The following is a 27737-nucleotide window of genomic DNA, read 5'->3' as shown; positions in this document are numbered from 1 at the left end:
TAACCTAGAAAAATAAGAAATATCAGCATTTCCTCATTCTTACTTTGCAGTGGGAGCTACTGTCCTTCTAGAAATCAAGGTACAGAATACAAAAAATGCTATTAGTGGAAAAACGTGAATCCTTCTTGGCCAGTGAAAGCTTGTGAAACCATCAACCTGTTGAAACCCAGAGGAGGTTAAGATGATAATACTGTTTTTAAATCAATTTTTGTTTTAGTTTTTTTACGAGCATAAAAACCTCAAAATAAAGCTAACTTTGATGAAAATTCATTCATTTTTCAAGATGTTACAAGACATTCAGGAGCCCAATTTGCAGTCAAGACCTTTAATTAGCACATTTCAAAATTACAGAGGCACACCAAACTAGTAATGGAACAAACCAAAAATAAAATAAAAATAAAATAAAGGTGTGTACATAATCAACTCAAATATTGGGATTTACAAATATATATATTCATATCATTATTATAGTAGTAATGAAGTAAATGTACACAAGCACTATGTAGCGTATCCATTGCTGAAAGCTATATGAAAATGACAAAACAAAAGTAAAACCCAGTCAAGATGATCTGTACTCTGTCCTACTTCAACAGAAACTAAAAAGCAGAGGAAACACCGGCAAACCAACAACATAGACAATGGAAACCACTCTTTTCCACAAAACCCTTGCCCTTTTTAATGTTAAAGAATTTTGATTTACATTATAATACAGTTAGTCTACATTACGTACATTAGTATATGTATAAATTCAGATAATGAATAGAAAGGAGAACAGTTAAACAGAGAATAATGCTAAAATGATAAATGCTGGTCTTTTTTTGGTCCATTCTGTCTTGAGTTTCCTTAACAGTAATTAAAAAAATAGTCTGGCAGTGCAAATACCTAGCACTTTTCAAACAGTGGAAATGAAGGTTCTTATAAAAAGGCACAAAGTTGCACGTTAAGGCTGGTCCCTCTCTCTATTCAAGAATGACAAAAAATATTTTTATTTATGACAGCAATCATCATTATCATAATCATCATCATATACCAACAACAATGTACTCTTGACGAAGCAGAACTCCTTCCCCAGGTAAGACATTCAAATACTAACTGCTGTACATATGATATGAATTAGTAAGATCTTAATTAAAGCTCTTTGCTCATTGCTGTAGTGGATATCTTCTGTAAGACTAAATGTGGACACTGGTCATTCTTAAAGGCATACTTAAAACACTATTAATAATAATAATAATAATAATAATAATAATAATAATAATAATAATAATAATATTATTATTATTATTATTAATAATAATATTAATAATAATAATAATAATATTATCACTAACCACACCATTTCCTTATTATGAATAGGGTTGTGTTTATTTTTTTCCCTTTATACGATTCCAGCCTTAATGATTAAGAAAACATATCTGAGGTTTGAACAGGTCTCATTATGTGGTTTATAGGTGTCTGTGTGAGGAGTCAAAGTGACATTACGCCAGAGAGATACCCCCCCAATTTAACCTTCACTCCAGTGTGAAGAGAGAGAGATGGAGTGGTGTGAGTTGCCTACTGACTCTCATACAGACAACTTGCATAAACTACTCGAAACATGAACGAGACTTCATTAGAGATATTCTTAATTCTTAATAATTAAAAGCTGTTCTCCCAAACACAATATAGCAATCAAACTGAACACAGTTAACACCAATAAGGAAATAGTGTTAACTAATGTTGATATGGATTTATCTTAAGGCAAAATATGAAATTTCCTTAGATCAAAGAATCATGAATGTAATTCTTAGAATAATAGTTTTAGCTGCAAAAACATACATTCTTGAATACAGTTTTAAATAAAAATATAATAAGGGGGGAATAAATAAAAATAAACCAACATGGTATAATACTTTGATTCTGGAGATGAAGTAAAAATTGGGGATTTTATTAATCTATACATTATTATTTTTCAGTAGATTTTGCATGAAGATTTGATATGCTATAAAAAAGGGGAGAAAATCTATTATTTGTTTTTTAAAATTAATTTCAATGCTCCACTGTGCTTCTCACTTCTGCACTAGTTATAGATGCTTCTGGCTGTGTTACATATAACTCCAATGTGATTATTGCTCTTCTAACCAGGATGGAGAGTCTCCTCCAGGAATTTTCAACTTAATGTGGAACTGTTTAAGCGTCTTTTCAAGTTGCTGTTGGTTCCCTGCATAGTAGGCTGCCATGGCATTATGGAACAGGACAAGCTGGTTGTGTAATACCTTAACCTAGAGAGAGAGGGGGGGAAACTAAGAATTAACAACAATAAAATAATACAACACATATGTACTACAAGAGTTCAGTTCTTAGCCATTTGATGTATATAAAGTATCATTATTATACCACTGTGTGGTGCAATATCATGAAAATTGTACATTAAACTGAATGACATTAGGCACTAAATAAAACAAGATTTTATAAAAACAGGCAATGGTATTTTCTAATCAAGTACAGTAATCCCTCGTTATACAAGCGTAATTCATTCCTTGAAAACGGTCCATTATGCAAACTCTCGTATAACTGAAATGAAATCCACATTGCTTCAAATCTTATAATCTTCGATTGGTTCCAGAGCCCCAAACATTTCCTCTTCAGCACCCAAAATTCCTCTTAATAAAGGACAGGACTAGGGCTGTGCCGGTAAATGGTATACCGCCTCACCGCATTGAAAAATAATTTATCGTCAATACCGTCTTTTTTTTTTTTTTTTTTTTTATGTAGCGATTCTGAAGCCTCTCCATTAGTGATTTTCTGGTGTTATAGACTAAGACGAATCTAACTTAGAATGAAACTTTACTCTCATGGTGCAGAAACAGCAGCAGGATTCGAACCCGGATCTCCTGTGCCGCAGTGCAGCGACCGGCTTCAGAATCGCTACATAAAAAAAACGGTATTGACCAAAAAAATAGATTCACTGAAGTATCACACCCTCACCGCGGTGAACAATAATTTAACGTCAATACCGGCTTTTTTTATGTAGCGATTCTGAAGTGTAATCTGTGATGTACGTCTTGTGCAGATGCAATACGATCGGCCGCTTGGCAAGCTCCTGTCTCGTAATAGCAAAAACATGCTTGTTTAATGGAAAACACTGTATTCATTTTGGTGTCTCGTAAAACTGAAATCTCATAGATCGGTAACTCTTATAATGAGGGATTACTGTAGTTATCTTCACATTAAATACACTACTGTAGTATATTTTATTAATAATACAAAAACAAAACCTACAAAAGCAATGTTTACATGTCTTACTGTTGGTTATGGTTATTATTATTCTTGTATGTATCCTGTCGAGGAAAAGTATTATTCCACCTCTTCTCTAACATGTAATTTCTTATTCCAGTTGAAAATGATAGCAGTAGTTTTGGTCTACAAAGCCTAGAGTAAGGCCAATGTATTACAAAAGGAACATAACAAATATTTTAAAAAGTGAATAATCTCCTTGAAACAGCTTTTTACTTGAGCATTCAAAATCAATTATAGCTGTGGAAAGAATATTAGAACATTTGTTTTAATAAAAAAATTGAATCATGCTTTACCTTGTTTTCCTCAAGAAACTTTAGTTTGATTGCAACATCATTGCGCATTTTTTCATATTTCTCCCTGTGGATCTGGAACTGCTGCTGACAAACCTCTATCTTTGGAACAGTAGTAGCATCTCGAGGGCCCAAGTTCAGCTCCTCCAGGTCTGTACGGTACGCATCATACTCAACCCTGCAAAGGAAACAGTCAATTCTAACCTTAGCATATAATGTTCCTTATTAATTTCTTGTATAATTCAATCTAAACATACAAACGCCAATAAAGGTGCACTATAAAGCATTACTTGGTCTGTCCTCCTTTATCATATTACAATCTCAACCATTTACATCCTTTATAAATGTATTTATATGAACTTCTTTCCTGTTATTGTATTTAATCTCATTTGTAAGGCGCTACATCTTACAAGAAGAAAATACTGGCAAAATGTTTTTGAATCATATATAGGCTGAAAGAAGTGTTTATAACATTATTAATATTGCATGTTTGAGTGATAAGTTTGAGTGTTCCTGGCAATAAATATTTAATTGCAGATTATGTTAATAATTTTGAATACCAATTACTAACAAAACCATAATTATATTAATATTAGCCATATATGCCATTCTTTTATTCAATATACTAATGTGCTACTTTTGTAGTAATCGAATGATTATTTGACAAGTAACACAATGAAGCTATATCTGCCTTTTCAGAGATGGGGGACTGAAATACATTTTTTTAAGTCAAGTAAAACACAGAGCCCTATTCATTGTATACATGCAACAGGCCACAAGTTGGGACACAAAAATGCTGTAAAGACTGACTGGGATAACAAACTTTTATTTTCTGCCATGATTCCTGCCTGAACAGATAACAGACTCTCCTTTATAAATGCACAATTAGGTAGGTAATGTTTATTTATGTTTACTTGTTATTGTTACCAGCTGGATAAAAGCACCATCTTTTGAATGTGGATTTTTTGCCATGACCACGACATCTAATTTTAGACTAGGAGTCATCCCACATTTATCCCAACATTGAAGATGGTTCACGTCATGCACAACAGATTAACTTCCAAATAATTACAATAATGCACTAAATAAATAAATAAAGCACATCTTATAGCCTATTTATTTCCGCTTAAATCTCAGCCAGTCGCTGAACTTCCTGTTTCGGGATCTCCACATCTGCAATCGATACTGTAATATGCTATCGACAGTGTTAGGTTTAAGACAAATGTTCAATTTAAATAGATAGCCGATTTACATGATTAATCTTTCAAATTACCCTTATACTGAGTGAAGAACTGCATACATTTCCCTGTGTGTCTGTGTAAACAAGGTCACGGTCTATAGTGTCTCACTGTGCTACACTACTGTGTTATACTTCAGCCCTGATACCTAGAAGAACAAGGTCTGGCAAGAACCAGTTTTCACCCGAAATTTGGGCTTGATACATCACACAATAACGTACACACAGGCTGTGCCAACATGAGACCAAAGTGTTAGTACTGTTGCTAAAGTGCATTTTAAATCATTGGTTTTATCAGTATGGGAGTCCCTAGCAGATCCATTTGAATCAAGATAGATGCTTTGAGGGGAGAGGTCATTCAGACCTGGACTACTCCCATATAGGCCTCAGGGAAATGGTCAATGGGAACATTTTAAAGAACTTGACATTACCTTTTATGTACTCTTGCCTCAAAGAAGAAAACACTGGACAGAGTATCTACCTTTTTGCATACAATACTTTGCAGGACCAGTCAACTGGTCAGTCTCCTTATCTTTTAATGTTTGGCAGGGAACCTCTGCTACCTGTTGACTTTTTGCTTGGAAGGGGAAACCAGGAATTAGTTCGGGGAAGAGTATCTGCACAGAACTGTGGAAATCCATGCTACATGAACCAGATCATAGCCAATCACAGATAAGAAATAAGAAATCCCACCCTTCCATCAATCTTCATTACAGCTACAGAGATGGTCAATCAATAGTACAGGCTTTAAAATTAAATATTTTATTTTTTATTATTACTTTTTGTTGTATATCTATAGCACATTATAATAAACATGTCTCACTATTAAAATTAATCATTGCATACAATCTAAAAATTCTACTCTTGATTTGTTGTCACACTAAAGAAAATAAGATAAACTGACTTCCCTATGTGTCAAAAAAGGTGACCTTCTGACAGCTGTTGTACAAAAAATATTGTATGTAGTTATTTAGCTTTTTGCTTATTTTATGTTTTTATTTTATGTTTTGACTGTGCAGCGTGTGTGTTTTGAAAGTGTCTACAAACTGAAATAGCTACACATACAATATAGCGGATGAAAGAAGAAATTCTGTGGACGCTGTGATGCAACTTGTGAGTGGTATGTGAGCTGGTGTGTGAACGTGCGTGCGTTGGCAGGGCGGTGGAGTATGAGAAAGCTGAATGTGGTGGGCTGGTCTGGGTCAAAGTCCAGAGCCGTTTTTTAGTCCCAGTCTGTCCCTGTTCAATTGGTATTGGCTGCCCATTGTCTAATGCTTTCTAAAAGGAACTGTCGATTAATGGTCAATCATTGTCATCTCATATTCACTTTGTTTCACATTCAACTTTTACGAAATCAATTGGTGGTTGTAGCTAATAGTGAGAAGCAGATTTAACATTCATCACATAAGGAAAATGCAAAGCACCCACCGGCAGTGAAAGCATACAGACTCTGTTTCTTCTAATCAAGATTAATGAATTGCTACTTCAAAGTGTCATGACTAACATTGAAACCAAAAAGAACTGTGAGAGGGTCTGAATACTTTTTAAAGGCACTCCACACCTTGGAGTTTAACTGCATACAATTTTGGCACAGTCTTTTCAGTCTAATGTCAATCACAGGACAGGCTTAGCAAATACAATTAATCGATTTCATGATTTCAATATATGGGTAGAAAGGTACAGTTAAGTTCTTTTTTCAGTACCTATCAAAAGCTGTCAGGGATTAGAATTAGAATTAACATTCAGTGAATTAACAAAGTTATCTGGTTACAAGATATCAGTGAAATGCAGTGTTGAAAAGTGTACTGCCAAACTCCAGTGCTGTAGTATAGGTTAGCCTAGGTTGTGCATGCTTTGGTTAGTTAGAACCAAATATACAACCAACCAAAGAACCACAATTTTCTGTGCCCAGTACAATGCAGAATACATTTCAAAGTTCTTCTGATTAACTATAAAGCTCTAAATGGATTAGCCCACACAATTGAGAACTTTTATTCACCTACACGGCAGCACAACCACTTCAGTTTCAGGACACTGACTACCTTATAATCTACAAAATAGAAACAAATAACACAGGAGGTACAGTGTTTAGCTACAGGGTCCCTAATACAGTGTTTACTCTCACCGCTTTTAGGCAAGCTCTGTGTCGACCTAGGGCAGTGTAAACGCTGCAGTCGGAACAAAGCTGACCTAAAATGCCACCTAAAAATGGCCTGCTCAAGAGGGGGCCCTGGGATGGCTTAGGACGGTTTGTCAAAACTGCAGTGTAAACACACAACATGAGCGTCTCTAAGCAATACCCCAATGGCATGAGTATTACTTTAGGTAACTCCTCCAAGCAGAACATTTTTTAAATGACAAATCTATGACATGATGTCTCAAATAATTAAAGGCCTTGTCCACCTTAACTACATTTTACTTACTTAATGTCAAAGTCCCAGGCAAACAAACTCGTATATCTTAGGTGATATTTCTTGCTTGAAAACCATGGTGTTAACTCCACGCACAGCATTATTTCAGGGGGCAGCGACTGGACAGCGACATTCCAGCGCACAGTCAACAGTGGGGCTGTCTTTTTATTTATGGTTGTATGTGTGCTGCACCTGAACAAGTTCCTAACAGTTTTTTCGTTTTTGACAGAATGACAATACATACATACATGCATACGTATGAAATGTAGTCATTACTAGTACTCATGTTGTTTATATTGATTGCCCCTATGTCCCCTTCTCCTGAGCTATTAACTATGACTATATTTTGTCTACAATTATTAGCTCACAATCTAGGATACAGGACTTGTATTAACTGTATACTTTTTATGCACTTATGTAATTTTGAACTTGTAATTTGTACTGTTTTTATCTGTAATTTCAGACTGTACTGCACTTTTATAATGCTCTTATATAATCTTTCATAATGCTTTTGTAAGTCTCCCTGGATAAGGGCGTCTACTAAGAAATAACAATAACAATAATAATAATAATAATTTGGACAGTAATGTTTCACTGTATACCCGACAACAGCAACCCCCGACACAGGCGAAGATGCTGCAGGGTGACCGGGCTCACACAGACACAATTCGCCCCCTCCTGCCTTCTCCCCATGAGCTAATGCAACCATGAGTGCATGCACTTATAGAGCCATAGAACGAACACACACACACACACACTCTAATTTCTTATTATTTCCAAATGTATTTGTTACTAATTCCAATAGTGGAGTCATATACAACTAATTAAGACAGTTATTTGTGGCAGCTGTAGGCTATTTAAAACAGGTTTCACAATCCAATACTGATCTGCATTGGCACAGTGGTTAAGGAACAGCACTATAAATCAGGTGTTCTGGTTTCGAATCCCGAAGTGTGTTGTAAGTTATTTGATTTTGTTTTACTTTTTTAACATATACATTTTTTTATTCCTGAAATTAACGAGAATGAACAATTATAAGGCGATTAATAAGGCTTTTATACAGCTGCTCTTCATTAGAATTGCGTTTCAATAACATGGTACAGGGAACATTAACTCCTGGCAAATGTATGAGAATGCAAGGGAAATTAACCAATTGCAGTGGATCATTAATCGAATTCAGCCAGACTAAATGTAAGAAGTGTAATAATAATAATAATAATAATAATAATAATAATGAGGACATCCAAATATGCACTGAATTTAATAAGTAAGAGAAATAAACAAATCATCCCTTTGTGCAGTGTAAGTAATATATTTTAAAGATAAAAACAAGCTTACTTATGGAAATCAAAAGGACATGGTGACTACACAGCACTAGGTGCTACACACCTGTTTTGGACACACAGCAGCAGTAATGTACATACTATTATGTTTGATTCTGTGACAACATACTCACATACAGACAATTATGGGTATTGGGTAATATTTATTACTACTACGTCCACAATATTGTGTTTGTACTGCAATACTACCTGTATGAGCCTCATTGTTTGCCCTATCAGGACAATGGCATAAAGGTGTGCACAATTATATTACGAAGGACAGTATTATTGAAAAAGCAAAAGTTGGGGGTCCCCAGACTAGATCACAGTAAATGATAAATGTGGTGCTTTTATCCATTCTGTAACAGTAATTCTGCTGAATCACTTTACTTTAGACACTGCTCAACAAGCCAAAAATGTGTAACTGTATGCCAACAAATGGGGAAAAAATCTTGCTTAATAAAAGAACAATGTTATTACATTTTAAATACCTTATGCTTGTTTTTTTAAGATATATGTTTTTCTTTTACAAATTATGTCCTAATTAAAAGGTTACTTGAGCAATAAATCCTGCAAATATAAATATTAATACTACAAAATTGTAATATTATGGCTGAAAGACTAAATAATTTAATTATATAAAATGTACTTAATAAAATGTGGTCTCAAACAGATTTTACAGACGTTTTAAAACTCCAGAAAGATAAACATGTACATAGAACACAAAGTATAAATAATTTTTTTTCTCCTAAAATTGGTACTGGTATGCACAGGAGTGCTTATTGTCTTTAGAATGTAATACATTAAATTGCTGTTACATTTAACCAGCAGAAATTATTTATTAACTTTAAAAACCAATGCTTTACAGATACACATTAACATTTTCAACCATTCAGTTAGATGCTCTCTCTCTATATATTTTCAAAATATTTCATACCTGGCATTTTCATATTGTTTAATGTTGACCATGGTATCTTCAATTGTTTTCTCTATCAGGGTGTTCACACTTGAAATGAAGAAGTTAATGGCTCCCAGAAGTGTCTCTCCATTTTTAGACAAGAGTTTTTGGGTATCAGCATTGAAACCAAACTCCTCCTGAAAAGCAGAAAATCATTCAAGTCTTGAATTACAGGACACACAAAACCAAACATTAAATAAAAAAATAACACAGTCATGTTTTTTTGGTGTCTTCAGGGCTCCAAAGATCTCAGACAAATTATGCAAATCAAAAAATATATATTTTCAACACAACAAACATGACAAACACCAACCAAAGTTTCTACTCACTGAAGTTATTTTATTGCTGTCGATGTAAAATATCGCTAACCTCTGCAATTTAAAGCACTCCTAGAACTAATGTTTTAAATTCAACAGGTTCTGTGATCACCAAAGCACAACACAATAATTTGTTTTGTTATCACAAGTCTGTTTGGGGAAAAACACTTTATTCTGTTAAAAAGACACATTATTGTGTTGTAATTTTGGTAACTTTTAACACAAAGTTGCGTTACATTTAACACATTAGTTCTAAGAGTGCATACATAAACCAAAGGAGTTACAACAATCTTGCATGCTTTAAATCGTACCAGCGTTTTTTTTTTTTTTTATATCATCATATTTAATACAAATCTGTGTTATATATACTACATCCCTATTAACATCCACAATACAGTTGTGTTATCTGCCTGCCTCCCAATTGCCTACCGCTTGGCTGCAGGCAGTGCTCTGACTTTGATGTCGCTTCTCCTTCTTCTGCTACTAATTTTTCTAGACTGGCTGGCATAACAGCACTGCTACCGAATAAGTCAGTTAGCTTCCTACATGTTACTGCATCTGACTCAGGGGACTTATCTTTTTACTCCCAATAACCTTTCAGCCACACCGTTGTGTTTTTAATTGTGTTGATTATTAAATTAAATCGACGTCTTGTGGCTATGTCACTGTCAGTGCACGTCTGTGAGTGAGGGAAAGGGTGGGGCTACGAGCTGTAGCCTGTCCTGTTTCACTCAGGGAAGTCTGATGTATTCGTGCTATACATCACTGGAATGCCCCAGATGATCTCTCTGAAGTATTACGTGTAATATTACGGCCAGGTAACAGGACAATATACATTGAGTAAATCGGCCCAATCGAATGGCGTGGGCCAGGAGATAATATGTATATATTTATTTTTTGTGTGGGGCCAGCAGCTAAACTAAAACTACCCTACGATTCAGAGCATGCAAAAAAATATATAAAATGAATATTACAAAATAGGTGGCATTTTTCATTTGTATGGATCTATGGATGTACAATGTTGTAAAAAAACAACTGCTTCCATTACATGCTGAACACATTAGAGCCCAGGTATGTATTACACTCATCACTTTTTCACAGCTGTGCCTATACTGTACAAGGAAGTCAAGGTGAAAGTGGAAGAAGAATTAAAAACAGCAGGACAAGTTGACGCAATCGTCACGGAGGATTGGAAACTGGCATCTCACGGTTGCAAACAATTTAATTTAAAACAGCAAATTTATATGAAGTTAAAGTTTGCCAATGGGGTTTTATAACATTATTATTATTATTTTTGTGTGGTTGTATTTTGGCTGCTATGTTCAATTTTTCCAAGTAAATTCAGCTTTTTTTTTTTTATAATAGATCAATAATTGCAATAAATCAATCACATTATGTATTGAATCGCAGCCATAGTATCATGATAATATTGTATTGTTTGATCATTGGCCATTCCCACCCCTATCCAATACACTGTGGAGAACCTCAAAGGTGCTGATGACGAGTTGGAGATGAACACAGCCAATTGAACGAGGCCTAAAGGCCTCACAGGTGGATTTTATGCACTTAAAGTCCAGACTTCTGAGGATTTGATAGATGGAACTACTAACAATCTGATCCACCAGGTGCACAAGAAGCCACAGAAAATCACTTGAATGCAATGAACCAAAAGTTGGGCAGCCAACATCTATCTACCTTACCCAGGCAGTCCTTTGCACTCTGTGTACTAGACCCTGGGAACTTACAATTAGAGCAAGTAATAGCATAACAGGGGTTCAATATCACCTTGATCCAGACTATAGGATGCATTATGCACTCCAGGTGGAGGTTTTAACTGGTGCATGACTCAAGAGCCATGGAATTTGTATACATTTAATTTGTGATCTGTAAAGACTTAACTACATTATTTGAACTATATGCAGATATCAACTTATCAAACATTGTATCCACAATTAAACATTAATTGATTGTAATGTTGGTATAAGATCTCAAACTTACGTGAAGCTCTGGAGATTTTAAACTTAGGTCTGCAAAAGCATCTCCCAATTGCCTCTGTGTCTGCACCATCTGAAAGAGCTGTGTTGCCAGTGTCTGCGACAGCTTTATGATGTGCTCGTACTTCCTCTTGTTGTCTCGCAAAATTTCTATCTGAGCCTCCAGCTCCAAGTCTACAGTTCTAGAACCGCGACCCAGCTTCTCTGAAAGGATCTGTTTTGTACACTGGGAAAACCAAGCACAAATGAGAAAGAGATCATGAAAATGTAGTCTGTATGTGATTCCTGGATCATTAGGTTACCATCTACACAATATAATGATGGGTTGAATGGCTCTCTCGTTTCTGAAATGTATAATGTTATATCCTAATGTAAAAAAAGGCATTTTAAATCACTAAATTTACCTGAGACTAATGTTACATTGCTTATAACAAGCATGTATATATACATATATATATATATACACACACACACAGTACTGTGCAAAATTTTAGGGCAGGTGTGAAAAAATGCTATAATGTAAGAATTCTTTAGAAAACAAAAGACGTTAATAGATTATATTTAACAATTAACAAAATGCAAAGTGAGTGAATAGAAGAAAAATCTACATCAGATCAATATTTTGTATATAGTACTGTATATACATATATGTTACAATATGAATTAAATTAATTCCATCCACTGATGAGCTTTAGTGTTTCTAAGTGAGGAGTCATCTATAAAAACAAAAAAGTCATGTTACACAAAACACATGTAGTACTACAACTTAATGGAAGGTTGAAACATTTCTCCAAATAAAAATATAATAATTTGCACAACTGGGTTGTTATCAGAAACTATTAGATTTATTGTGAAACACTGACCTAGAGGCGGTTTTCCTTTTTGACAAGAAAAGTAATACGTTTCTCTTGTGGCAAAGACAATATGAAGTTTGAAAAACCCAGATTGCTGAAAACATTTGTGGTGGAGATAATCATTCAATTTGAATTCCGGGTTGAGAGATTTCTATGCACCTACTATATACACAAAACCCAAAGATCACCATTATAATAAATTGGACATATTTAATCATTTGTGGTATATAAATTCTACTCTGTACTGCTCTTTTTTTATTTTTACTTTTCAGAGCCTGGGCATTATAGCTGACTTTGTATATAGTAAGTAATAAATTATGGAAAAATATTTTGATAATCAAATCTAATTTCAGAGAATACTGCTGATATAACTACAGACTAGAAAACATTTCCACAGCTTGTGTTTACCTACTTTGTATGTGTTGATGCTCCACTTTCTCACCAGCTCCAACTTCTCAATGGCAGGATTTTTGAGATCATCAGAGACAACTACTGGTCCACTCTTAGCCTCCACGTTCATCATGCCTGGAAGAAAAGAAGAACCGAGTTATTAAACTGTTGATATAAAATATTTCCTTCACATAATGTTGTCAACCATTACAACTGTGATTCTTTAGTAGGCTAAATAACAGAAAATGTTTAATTCTTATTATTTTATGTATTGTATGTTTAAATATTAATTTAAATACATTAATTTAGAGTTCATTTCTATTTTTATGATGATGTTGTTCTACATGATAAAATTCAAAATTCAATAAAACTGTTTAATCAGAAGAAAATGTGTAATTCAACAAGGAATATTTTTCCTTTATAGTTACAATATGATGTAAAATTAAGAATTTAAACAAAACGTTTAATACGTTGTGTCCAGTACCTTCTCTCCCTTATTGAACTTAGGTGACATCTAAAGGATGAACACAATCCCCCACCCATATCAATTGTAGTCTACTCAATCCTTGCATTGGGAGTCACCTGTCCACATTCATTCAATCCTTGACAGATGAAGCACCTCCCACCCTTTTGGCCAGACGAGACTCCATCCCCCCAGAGGGCTGAGGAGGCACCCCCCAAACGGTACATTGGCCATCCAAGATCCCAGAGGGAAGACCACCGACAGCCGAACTAGATAATCTCCACACTGCCCATTTATTTTACTGGGGAGGGGAGGCAACCATTAGGCAGAGGCCTTAAGCCATGGACAACTAGAGATTGATTTTCTCCTATAATAGCCTTTCATGGTAGAGGATTTTTTTAGTTTTTGTCTCCTCTGTGCCTCATGGTTTACTTTCACATATTTTATACTGTTCTTTTAATTTGTTATTATGATTTATTTCTTGGCAGACACCGTTATCCATTGTGATGCACTCTTTGGGAAACTTGCAAAGGATGCTATAACAAATAAAAATGTACTGATTTCAGGAAAACATTTCTGAAGAGGAGATTATCTGTTCAAGGACGTAAATATATTAGGACTCAAAAGATCACAGTGACAAAAAAATTACAATTTTGCTCAACACCAGCACATCTATAAAACATGCAGTGTTTCTAAACTTAAAAAAAATAGAGAATCTATAGTGGAATATGCTTTTTTTTATACTGCTTACAAGCCAATAGGGAAAAACTATGTTCATTATCAATTAACACTAGTATCAAGCAGGACAATTTTACTAGGCATATTTCTAGTTTATAAAATTAGTTTTCAGAGAGATATTAGTCTACCTTAATCCTCTAAAACTGTTCAAACTGACCAATAGGTTAATTACTTGTAGCATTAGATTGACAAAATTGTGATTCAATTAACATTTTGTGTCTCAATTAGGACTATTTACTTTGTGCTTGCATACATCTCTCCATTTGCACCTGTCTGAAGTTTCCTAAAGAAGTGCATTTCTGATGTTTTGATCTGTGCTTAGATTGTTCACTGCAGCACTCACAAAATACATTTTTCATAATACAATTGTGAAAAAACTAAAAGTTTTGATCTCATTCGACTAGAGAACCTTTCGCCACACCTTTGCTGTGTCTTCCACATGCCTTATTCCAAATGGGATTTGATGCGTCACTCTTCCATATACCCAGGTAACAGTGTATGGACAGTATCTCCAATCCTGGCCGTGGAACTCTGTAGCTCCTTCAGATTTACCACTGGCCTCCTGGTGGCTTCTCTGACTGCCAACCTCCTTGCCTGGTCACTCGGTTTTGATGGACGGCCTGCTCTAGGCAGGGTTGTGATTGTTCCATATTCTTCTATATATTATTTTTTATGGACTTACCTGTGCTCCGGGCATGTTCAAAGTTTTTTTTTTTATATATATATATATATATATATATATTATATAGCACAACCCTGACTGGTGCTTTTCCAGAACATGTTCTTGGACATGTTTTGAGAGTTCCTTAGTCTTCATGGTGTGGTTGTTTGCTCTTTGACATACTCAGGGGCCTTCCAGAAACAGGTGTATTTAAATCTTATATCATGTGACACTTGAATTGCACACAGGTGGGCTGTATTCAACTATTTATGTGGCTTCTGAAGGCAATTGGCTGCACCACAGCTTATACAAGTGTGTAAACATAACATAGCAAACATAAGGGGGTGAACACTTGTGCAATAAATACTTTTTTATTTGTAGTTAATTAAAGATGATAGATCCCCCCCCCAAATCAACACCATGTAATACTTTGTATAGATCAGTGATAGAAAAAACAAATCAAATCAATTGTAGTTTGTTTGGTCAGATTGTAACACTACAAAATGTCTTTACAAAATCAATTTACAGAATTATCAGCATAATTAAACCCATTGATTATACTTCTGATTCAAAATAATTGCTTTATAACTTTTAAATAAAGTACTTTGAAAGTATTTAACACACTGTACAGATAATGTATAGTTACATGTTATTTTGATGATACATTTTCTTGCAGGATGAATCAGGTGAAAGATAGGAAGGAAAAAGAGCAGACCTGCTGACAATCCGTAGAGAACTGGTAATGTGATAAATTTTTCAAAAAGCAGAAAAGCAGAAGTGAAATTAAAGGACTAGTTGAAAGGCCATTATCACCCAGGCTGTACATTGAGTACCTTTGTCACTAGGAGTATCGTTGTCTATCCTGGCCAGCCTGCTAGCCACAGAACTGCTGGGAGATACAACAGGTGATGTGGTCTGACTTGTAGATCCTGAAAATAGTGAATATAATATAGTAAGAAGCCAGCTTGGCTTCTGTTCCTCCTACAAGGCGGACCATCCAGATCAGTTCCAGATCAGTGTTTGAAAAGTTGTGTACTGCAGAAACAGATAATCAAGCAGAGAACTTGGCAATATTCAAAAGTATTCTCTAGAATAAAGGTTTCAGTTCCACTGAATGAGGACTCTTTTGGAATCGGTATTAAGTAGGCTAACTAACTGAAATATATTCAGAAATATAGACTAATATGTATAACATTTTTACCAAATGCATTATGAGGTAATAACAGAATTTTCTCAATGAAGCCCAGATATTAGAAAATCACTTTATTTTTACTATACTTTACTGTTACTTTTAACATAGGTTAGACACCATAGAAGCAGACGGGGAAGGCTAGGGAATACTAAAAGTAGATTTAGCACACCAAAGTGAGGAAACTCTAGAACAAAAAACACATCCAAGTTTGTAATAAGCCAAAAAAACAAGTATATAAAACAAACAAAAAAAAGGCACTGAGATCTCTTCATCACAGGCCTCCGTCTTTGACAAAGCTTTATAAACCCTCCCTACTCTCACACCAGTTGACACATGAAAACATACTTGTTAAGTCCAGGTGGCAACTGGACCACTAACAAGGACACAAATTAAAAGTAGCCCCAACCCAATAAGGCAACAAGAACCTTGGCAAATCAATGAACAAATCAGTAAGAGCATGACTGTTAGTTACCAAAATGTGGGCCAACGAGAGGTCATTTATGCCACTTTTCCACTGGCACATACGACCCGAGCCAGAACCAAGCCCAGCTGGCCTTGCATGGGTCGGGTGTGTATACATTAAAACATCCTCAAATGTGACAAAAAAACAAACAAAAAAAAAACATATGAAAGGCCGTAACGATTGAATTTAGTTTCTATTTTTTAGGCTATAGTATCATTTAGGTAGTTATTGAACCTTGATAATATTGAGTATTCCAGCATGTACTGAAAAAGTCATATTTATATATAATTATTATATAAATTATGAATCTATATATAACATTGTGAAAATAAATTAGATTTTAACAGGGGGAGGGAGGGCTTAATGTAGAAATTGCTTAGCGTGGCTTAGCTTCCTGTACAAAAATGTAACTATTTATATCCAGACTTCACCAGTTAAATGACTGACACCATCCAGGCTGATACACCAAAGATTGTTTAAAGTAATATTAAAGAGGTTAAATACTTACAGATGATACATGATTAAGGCCGTCACGATTCATCGAGTAACTCAAGTAATTAGATTACAAAAAAATCCTTGATAAGTATAAAGTATAACAGCATCTTCAAATGTACATATTATTGTTGTTGTTATTACCAGTAATATTTATTGCTAACAACAATAATAATAATAATTAATGTACATTGCTTACATTGCTCCTCTGTAGAGAAATCTGTAGGTTGGGTTTGCCATGTTGAATACTCGGATTACTAACTTCTGTGTATTTCTTAATCTTAGCAATTTTCTTTTGTGTCAGTTATGTAATTTGTGTTGAAAAGGGGATTCTGACCAGCTGAAATAAACTAGCAACGTCTTAATCGTCCCTTCACCCTGTCACATTTATTCTCGTCATAAACTTCTGCCCCCCCAAATCGCCGTCATAACTGTCTACAATACTGAACGATGTGCCACATTAAAAGTTTACATACAAAACATGCAAAAATGTTGCTTAATTAAGTTTTATCGGTCTCAGAAGCAGTAAAATGGTCACAACATCCCTCATTTGACTTCCTTAAAAATGCTCAAGAGACAGGTTATTTATCTTTTTAACAAATACAAAAAAAATCTGTTTTAAAAGATTTTTGATTGGTTAACACTCAGAGAAAATCTCTTTGCTATTGGTTAAGAGACACTAAAGCTAAATTACTAAATACTAAAATAGTCATTAGTGACAGCCCTATACATGATGATACATATACTAGTCAACCATTATCAGATTTATCAGCGGGGACAACTGGAGGCTTACGTTTTGCATGGTTTACATGCTCCTGAAATTGCAAGCCTATTTGTTGTGTTGGAAAGCACTTTAAGGAGAATAATGGGAGAGCCTAAAATGCCTAATGTAGAAAACGCTGAACTTGGCTTCATGTTTCATGTGTGTAACTGGGCTCATCAGGTGTATATGAGCACGTTACAGGTGACGTACTGTAAATCAGTACAGTGATAAGACTACTCTGTTAGGTGACCCTGTCCTTTTTGCCCATCACCCTATTTTTCTCCATTGGTTTGTAGTCATAAAAAGCGACCAGATCAGTCGCTATTATTTTACATGATTATTGTCTTTCAGTGGAGTACGCGTGTGTGCGATGGATAACTTTCTTATGTTTCTTAAGACATGTCTCTGTCTTAGCCTTTAAATCATGGCAGATGACTAATCTTTTCACTCTTTGTTCCATGGACATGCAATGCACAATTTCTGTATTTGTCTGACAGGAAATGTCCTGCATTGTATTACCAGTACCTGAGCACAGTTTTATTTTGGTCCTCCAGCAAAAGCACCTTGACCCTCACTGTGGAAGCCCGACAATGCACAACCCACCCCTGAAGGTGGATGAGGCACCTCACCACAGAGGGCTAACAGGGCACCCACACCCCAAGGTCTGACAAGCCATTGCCACCCAAGGGCTGTTGATGTTCCATGAGTCATCCTAGAGCAGCTGCTGCCTCCATCAATTTCATTTGCAACCACTAGAGGACCAGTGGGAATGACAGTTTCTTGCATTTCTGAAGCCATATTTAGTTTCTGAGCAGGTTGCCGTGTTTGTCATTTGTAAACTAAATTAATCAAATGAAAATGTACACAATGCAATGGCATTACAGCACTCATGAAGGGCAAGTTGAGAGGAATTCATTCAGTAAGTTTCAGATGAAAAAAATGAGAGTGCTCAAAGATAATTTACTTTTACAAACAGGTACGATTGGTTACTTTTAAAGTTGAAACAATATAGACCTGTATGAAATAATGTCCAAAACTGAAATTAAGTGATAAATTATAAAATGACCATCATGTGTGCTTTTAACTTCCATGCCGTGCCACAAATGTTTGATTGTAGTACTCTAATGCCACCTTGTGGATAATTATAAATCTTACATGAACTTTAAGTGCACAATCATACAGTCTTAAAGTATATCCTACAAAAACCTGCAGATTGACCTTGGGAGTTGCTTGCAACTTTCAGTCATTAGGTTTCCAACCTGGAAGGCCAAAAGCCTATTGCTGTGGTTAGAAAGGTGCTGGACAAAGTGGTGTGCAGTCCAAATTGTTTTTCAATATTTAAAACTGCTGAATTTAAAAATGGCTTCATGCCCAAGATGTCAATGTAAACCCTCTTTATAGGCTCTCTCTGTTCAAAGGCCACTGGAGGGTGGTATGGATCAAATCACCTGTTTTACGGTTCTTCAACATTTCCTAAATCTGACTGTTTTTCTAGAGCAGGCCCAGGACATGTGGTGTGGCCAGAATTTAACAGGTTGATATGGTGCTACAACATATCTGTGCACCCTTTGTCACCCTCGCCTCATGGGAAGACATTGTAAAACTTCTAACAGGCAATACATGGCTCTCTGCTACAACTCATCCTTTCTTGAGCAGGAGAATGACGGTTGTGTTGTTCCATTTATTATTCCGGCTAATGATTTCTGGGGTTCATGATATCGATTGGCTCGTTTGGTTTCTTCTTTGGTTTTCTTGTTTCCAGTTTGGTATTGAGTAGGCCTAAGTTATGGAAATACAATCTAACAAGAGCCCTTTTTTAAATCCAAACTATATATTTTTTGCAGGTCGAAAATCCCTACCCCAGTCAAACTAATCAATATATTGAATTGACGAAGATTACAGTAGTCAGAAAAGTGAAATTGTTCATACAATGTATGGGATGTGTCTTAGTAAATATGCATTTTGTACACAGCAATTAAGATAAACTAAAATCTGCATACTGTTGAGTGGCTATCTTCTGAAAGACAGCACACTGAACCAGACCATTTGCTCACTCAGATGTGCCTTTTATTCAGTACACCGGGAGTGCTTCTGTTCTCTAACTTTTAAAAGATGAAAAATGTCACTGGATATCTATACAGGAATAAGATAAAATATCTGAGCAAAACTATTCTACAATGCACGCATGTGGTTTTGCAGTTTGGCTAGAATATAAAAGTTACCAAAGACAGTGAATAGGACTGCTGATAAAAACCAAATTCCTAACCATGTTAGATGCAGGACATTCTGTAGAGACAACAATGACTGACCTATTGTATAGTATTAGCACAGATTAGTAGCTAACTAGAGCAACCTCTTTCATATTTCTTCTCAACAAACATTTTTGGCGATATAATACCAGCACATTACCAACTCAAAATGCTTAGCGGGTACGCAATATGCTTACAGGTTGACAGGTTTGGAAATCGGTAACTTAGTCTCCAGAGTTCAAATAAACAGCTTACAAAAACATTAATGGATACATAAATACAGTAAGAATATAAAATCAGGAAACAGCAATAACTAAATAATACACAATTAAAGTGTCTTCAGTTTCGATTTAAAAACTGCCACAGTTGGAGCTTCTTAAGGAAACTGATAACAAATTCAGCCATCTGGGGAGCCTGCAGGTAAATGTTCTGCTACCTGTGTTCTTTGAACAATGAGATACCCAGCATTCTAACATCAATGTCTGGCCAATAAATCACTGAAATGTGACAGAGCTATTCACTTAAAGGATTTGTAGGTTAAATCCTTGCTTAAATCCTTTACAGTGCAAGAATATTTAAAAATAAATCTTCCAGTGTAATACATTACCCAGCTATAAAGTACTTACAAAAATCCTTATCATAACACCGATACAAAACTGACATAGATCACACCGATTGCTGATAAAATAAATTACCTTCACATGGTACTGCTTCATTAATGCCCTCTGTCACAGTCCCACAGTTAGTGGAAATGATGTGGGTTTCAGCCAAACTTAAACCGCCAGACCCACTGTGCATCACGTCCTATAAAATTTAAAAAGAATACAATAAGAGTATATTCTAGGCATTTTAATGTCACACAAAAAAATCTGCTAGACTAAATTAAACTTACTGCACAGCAATAGTTTACATAATAGCTTTCAATCAAAATATATATTTTTTATTTAGAGTAGAAAACTGAACATTTTGCTGGTTTCTCACAGGGTGTGCACGGGGAGTGGATTCACATCACTGTACAAAATGTAACAAATGTCAGCAATAAATCAATCTGAAACAAGCCTTTCTGCTTTTTAAAGACAGTTTTGAAAATCCTTGTATATTTATAAAAATCATATAATTGAGGTGCCTGGAAAACAATAATTAACAGTATAAACAATATCACCATTAATAATAAAACATATACAGTCATAATAATAAATAGGCCTAAATGGTGTAACATAACATTAAAAAACCCTTGTAAATGAATCAAGACATTTACATTTACAGTTATTGACATTAAAATATTGACATTCAAAATTATGACAAGAACATTAATAAAATGTGTAGCTCTTTCATTGTGTTAAAAATAATAATGCAAAAGAGATATGCCTACATTGAAACTAAGGTGGTTTTATAGCTAAAGAATAAGTGTAGAGCAGTATGAACTAGGGGTTATGAGTTATGCAAGGTCCCACAGTGCATTCCTGTCTATTACCGTCAACTGCCAATTTGTCTTCTCCATGTTTTTTCACACTTGAGTGTGTTGCGATTTAAGCTTATTAAACGACCATTTGTTGTTATACTCAATGCCATTTTTCAAAACGACACATTTAAATATATTTGATTTACAGATTAAAAACTTGAATATGGTGCAGAGAGCAGGCATGTCAGTCTGTGCTACCTCTCACTGCTGAGTTCTAAATCCTTGAATTATTATAAAGTTTTCCAACTCATTTTAAAGTGAATATGTGTGTATGTTTAATTTGCTACCAAATTAGTCTAGAAGCACAAAATAAAAATGGTCTGTGTGCGTTGTATGAAAAAAAAAAAAATAATTTAATAATTTTGGTATTGGATCGGTGACGGACGATATGTTTAGGTAATTGTCAGTTATGTGTAACTGTTCCAAAAATCCTTATTGGTGCACCCCTTGTGTGAAGTGTGGGTAGGTTTTTTAATAAGTAATTAAAATAATGTAAAAAAAAAAATATCAGTAGTAAGTTTATAAAATACTAGGGCTGTCAAACGATTAATTATTTTAATTGCAATCAATCTCATATTTTCATTAATTAATCACGATTAAGCGCATATTTATTTGCATGCTCAAATTACATAAAACATTTACATAAATTAGTGTCTAGCAGAATGGGTGTAAAATAATCTCAGGGAAATCCTTCAATCAAATCTTAAGAGGTTGCAAGAGGTTGCCTGACTTTTATGCTTCTTCATTATAAATATACAGGGAGGTCACGCTGAGGGCCAGCTTTACCATATAGGCAAATTAGGCAAGTAGACGGGAATGGCCAACTATCATATCAATGGAGTCGCAGATGTTTTTGATATTGCAGGACTCGTTAAAGTAAGCAACAATGCTTTTTTCTAACCTCCTGACGTCAGGTGCAAGAGATATTTCAACCTGCTATTGCTGGAGTTGTAACCTATCAAATGACACCTTCATTACAGGTGTACATTTAATCACCATTTAGGCTTGAGCTTTTACAGAAGGGGAGAAACCAAAAATGTATGTGCCTCCTTCTTCCCACTGAGCTCTCAGGGGCGCTACTCCCTGTCACTTAAAACATCAAGGAGGCATTTCTCATCAGTATGCAGAAACAAGCTATACGTTTAGACACACAGCATTATGTTTACTGAATATAATGTATTTTTTATATGTCTGGAAGAAACCCAGCATTCAATCGGGTGCGTGTGTTTGTAGCAATGCCTTTATTTCACACAGCATGGAGAGGAACATTGAACCATAAACGATACAAAGTTGCACTGACTCCATCCATAAAGTCAGAGGTTTTTATACACACAAAGTCAGGCTAATGTGTAGATTATGGAGCAGACACTTAAATCACACTGTGTGACATTGTTTCCCAGAAGCCCATCATAAATTCAAACAGAGGTCAAGATACCTTCTGGCCTGACCCTAATCTTGACCCATCTTCTTTAAGTATACAAGCAGTAAACCTTACACAAGAGAAATTCAAACTTTCCTTCCACATATGTAATCTGTATTTGGACAGGATGTTTCTTCTTAATAGCAATTTGAAAACAGCGCACGTAATTATGCTTGGAACACAGGGCGGGTTTCAGCATACAAGATAAAGAGCCTACCTACTACTTATGTAATGTGATCTGTTTTAATACAATTCACAAGACTTTCTGCTTAACATCATTCATTACTTTAGTTTTTTTTTTTTACGTTATTCAATTTATACAAATATATTTGTGGCTGATTATGTAAAATAAATCCTCTTTACTGAGAGCTTCTACATTCTATGATAAACACTGTTAGGGAACATTTGACTTCCCTACTATGTGGTTTGTGACGAATATGCTACAATATTCATCTCTGCATCTCTTGCTAAAAAAAACAACAACCTGTGAGACAATGTATGATGGATGTACAGAAGAGAGCCCATTGGAATTTGGTTGTATTGTCCATTGGTCAAAGATGGTCTTACCCTTTGAAATACATCTTCATTTGATTCATCAGCATCACCGTTACTGGTCACCGAGATTTCTGCAGCAGTATTTTTGGGGGATTCGTCAGACATTATGGTCTCCTATAGAAAAAGAAAAAAATAAGGGTCAGACTAGACAGCTAAAAGTGAATGTATATTATATTTGCTTCAAATTATATTTTAAAAGCAAATAGCTTCGATCTGCATTGATAGCTTGGCTTTTTAACCCTCCATCTCTCAGGTAGTTTAAAAATGTACATTGTTATTTATGATGATTTTATTTTTTTTAAATACTGCAGATATCCAGATTATGTTGTATTAATGTAATTAATTCATAAGTTATTTTTTTCGGAAAGTTTCTGCCAAACATGTAGGCGTTTTAGGGAGACATTGAGCAAATGGATTATCAGTTCTTCAAGTACTTCTTCGAGAATCACATTTTAGACATAATCAGCCGAATAATGGCTGTTTTATAGGACTTAAAAGCAAAACATGCCATTGTAATATGCACAGAATTAGGCCTACTTGCCATCAGCCATAACATTATGACCACTGACAGGTGAAGTGAATAACACTGATAATCTCGTTATCATGGCACCTGTCAGTGGGTGGGATATATTAGGCAGCAAGTGAACATTTTGTTCTCAAAGTTGATGTGTTAGAAGCAGGTAAAATGGGCAAGCGTAAGGATCTGAGTGACTTTGACAGGGGCCAAATTGTGATGGCTAGACGACTGGGTCAGAGCATCTCCAAAACTGCAGCTCTTGTGGGGTGTTTCTGGTCTGCAGTGGTCAGTACCTATCAAAAGTGGTCCAAGGAAGGAAAAGCGGTGAACCGGCGACACGGTCATGAGCGGCCAAGGCTCACTGATGCACGTGGGGAGCGAAGGCTGACCCGTGTGGTCCGATCCAACAGACGAGCTACTGTAGCTCAGATTGCTGAAAAAGTGAATGCTGGTTCTGATAGAAAGGTGTCAGAACACACAGTGCATCGCAGTTTGTTGCATATGGTGCTGTGTAGCCGCAGATCAGTCAGGGTACCCATGCTGACCCCTGTCCACTGCCGAAAGCGCCTACAATGGGCACGTGAGCATCAGAACTGGACCACAGAGCAATGGAAGAAGGTGGCCTGGTCTGATGAATCACGAGTTCAAGGTGTTGACTTGGCCTCCAAATTCCCAAGATCCCAAGACAAAGAAGTCCAATCCATGGAGGCCCCACCTCGCAACTTACAGGACTTAAAGGATCTGCTGCTAACGTCTTGGTGCCGGATACCACAGCACACCTTCAGAGGTCTAGTGGAGTCCATGCCTCGACGGGTCAGGGCTGTTCTGGCGGCAAAAGGGGGACCTACACAATATTAGGCACGTGGTCATAATATTATGACTGATCGGTGTATATACATATATATATATTTACACATATACATATGCTGGTAAGCCAGTGGTGGGCAACCTGTGGCCCTAAGTGCATCTACTTGCTGCCCATGACAACCACCCCAACTCCCCACAAATAAGATAAAATAAAAAAGTAGTATCGTTATGACTGCTTATTTTGTATCAATGTGTTAATACCTTAATACATTGTTGATATGTAGACTATTTATTGCATTATATATCTATTTTTAAATTAAAATACAGAATTTGTGGGTTGTAACTATGTTAAAAGGGGTTTTGTGGCCCAGGTAGTTATTTGATACCTGGACTTGAGGCCCACTAATTAATTTAGGTTGCTCACCACCGTTCTCCACATATTAAGGTAGGTGATAATGGCCTCTATTATACCTGTGACCAAGGGTGGATCATCCACTAGGGGCACTGGGGTGCTGCCCCACCATAGTAGAAAACGAGAACACGTCTGTGAACATTTAGGCTAAGCTTAATTCTGACATTTATTAATGTTTTTAGCTGTTATTATCCACAGCTAATGTGCATTTTATGGAACAAAAAAAAAAAAAAAAATGTTATGCCTTTTCTCCCGCTTCCGGGAGGCAGCGCTCCTCCTATGATCGCTTATGAGCATGCACAGTTACGATTTAGGCCGGAAACGCAGACAAGGTTTGGGCGGCTCCTGATAATTCCACTTGGGGTGGCGAATATTAACACCAAATGGCAGTTACCACCTGAACACAATAGATGACGGTGTACAAAATATTGCTACATTTATATTTCTATAACCCTCCATGCAACCACACCAAAGAGTCTCAGTGTCAGCTGGAGAAAGGAAAAGGAGGGCAAAAGAGAGAGCTTATGAACCCCCGCTTTGGCAATGACCCCCAACCGAATTTAACCGATTGTGAGATAACCCTACTCGGTAAAACGATTTTCTGGCTTATGATGGACTTTTCTTTAGGATTTGCGAATTTGGATCGGTTTGCCATTTTGTCTTTTGTATGTCATTTTGATTAGCAGTTGGTGTTTAGAGAGGGATCTGTTTACACTGTGTAGATATCCTCAACAAGGAGTCTAGGTTTTGTTTTGGGTTTTCTTTTGTTTAACTAATACGTATCCCATTGGATGGCAGCCTGCCCTGAAAGGTAACACTGCACTTCCCCATGTTATAGTAGACCAAACAGCAAATGCCAATGAACGTCATTCTGTAACTGCATCAAATCTGATCTGAGAACTCTCCCTAAAAAGTGTAAGATCAAGGAGTTGGAACACAGGACCAGCCAAATATGACCACACACCAACACAGCAGCGACAGGGGAAATTGTCCAACAGTCCACTGTGTATAACACGGCATGAGAAAAGACCTGGCTGTGCAGGTGCACAACTCAGTGTGCCGTTTTGCTTTCCATATCAGCTCTTTCGGACAACTGTGGCGGAGGAGTAATTGGCCTGGACTGACTGAGGGGTGAGCGACATGAAGCACATATTGGAAAAGACAAAAAGGCACAAACATGCCAAAACCCATATGCAGAAAGTGGTAAAGCTAGCGATATTAGGCAAAGTTAACATAGCTACCCAACTGGGTGAGGAATCGCGGGGCCTTTGAGCTAGTTTTGTGCGGTCATGATGAGAGTGAAAGCTCACATCACACAAGAAGTGTTTCTAGGTTTAGGCTTGTAGATTTTATGTCATCATTGGACAGTGCTTTAAAGCAACACCTAGAGACTGAAACTGTTGAAGGGCACGTCCAAAACAAGCCATAGGATTTGTGTGGTTTTTTTTTTTCACACCTGGCAGTGCATCTGTTTGGGGGGGGGGGGGTAATTTACACACCATCACACATACAGAGACATACCGTTATCTTAGTTTATGCACATGTTGAGCTATGAAGTTTGGATGTATTTATGTACAAGCAAACCGACAAGAAAACGTGTCTAGTTAGAAATCTATTTAGCAATGCTGCCACTCCTCCTTTACTAAGCAGGAAGCACTTTTAAGAAATGCATCTGGATGTCACAACGACACGTAAACGGTAGTAGTAAAATAATATACAGCAGCAAACTTAGTACTTGTCACAGGTTCAAAAAGGTACAACAACTCGTCTTATAAAAGGAGACACTTATATTCCAGCTACACTGTAATGTTAATATGCCATCCAATGACGGCTGGTCTAAGGAAGTACGAATCTAGTTGTTTGTTGCTGATATTTCTGTTAGAGAAACTTCCTGGGTGACCCGGTCTGATCCTAGTACTTAACCCGCTAACGTGTACGACTTTAGATTCACGATCACATCTTGAAAAGGAGGATATGTCATTTATTGCACCGAATTGACTGTTTAGTTAATCGCACAAGATGTCACACTGCGATACTACACGCAAAACACGCCTAACTTTAAGGTACTTTAAAAAAACATCAGCAAAACAGCGTGTCATTTATTTGCCAACATGCACTTCTGTTATTTCACCCCCAAGTTGCCGGGTTTGTCAGCCGCTGGCCTCAGGGGCACTACATCCACGTACTGTTCCCCAGATAGCAACAGCTATGGTTGGCAAACTCCGGCGAGTGTGACACAAAATAAATGAAAAGGGTGCAGCGACGTACAACAACACCAGGCTCACCTGCAGGTGTTTTCCGAGGCTTTGATATGTCGCCAACGGTATGGTGCTGCTGTGTGGATCTCGCAGATGTGCATGCAGGACTGTGCTGTCGTCGGCGCCGCTCAGCTCCCACAGTCCAGACCCGGAAGAGGACGGTTTCCAGGATAGAACGCAGAAGAGCGAACAGAATGGGCAACAACATCCGGGCTCTTCCGCCACATTCGCCC

The 27737-nt window shown here is 36.4% G+C and overlaps 1 protein-coding gene across 2 annotated transcripts; it reads right to left on the bottom strand.

The window, feature by feature from the left end:
* Positions 1-309: 309 nt before the first annotated feature.
* arfip1 (ADP-ribosylation factor interacting protein 1 (arfaptin 1)) lies at positions 310-27737 on the bottom strand. Of its 2 annotated transcripts, XM_066718469.1 has the most exons (9): positions 27532-27737; positions 23523-23624; positions 20769-20877; positions 15748-15843; positions 13075-13187; positions 11813-12034; positions 9477-9634; positions 3573-3747; positions 310-2261 (listed from the first exon to the last, which is right to left on the bottom strand). In XM_066718469.1, the coding sequence occupies exons 2-9, from the start codon at positions 23613-23615 to the stop codon at positions 2106-2108; spliced, it is 1122 nt and encodes a 373-aa protein (XP_066574566.1). In that variant the 5' UTR covers positions 23616-23624; positions 27532-27737; the 3' UTR covers positions 310-2105. The 2 variants fall into 2 exon arrangements, with proteins under 2 accessions (XP_066574566.1, XP_066574567.1); XM_066718470.1 differs by lacking the exon at positions 15748-15843 and having other exon boundaries at positions 27532-27726.

Source organism: Amia ocellicauda, chromosome 12, assembly GCF_036373705.1.
Source record: "Amia ocellicauda isolate fAmiCal2 chromosome 12, fAmiCal2.hap1, whole genome shotgun sequence".
NCBI lineage: Eukaryota > Metazoa > Chordata > Actinopteri > Amiiformes > Amiidae > Amia > Amia ocellicauda.
This window is presented reverse-complemented; position numbering and strand designations above follow the sequence as displayed.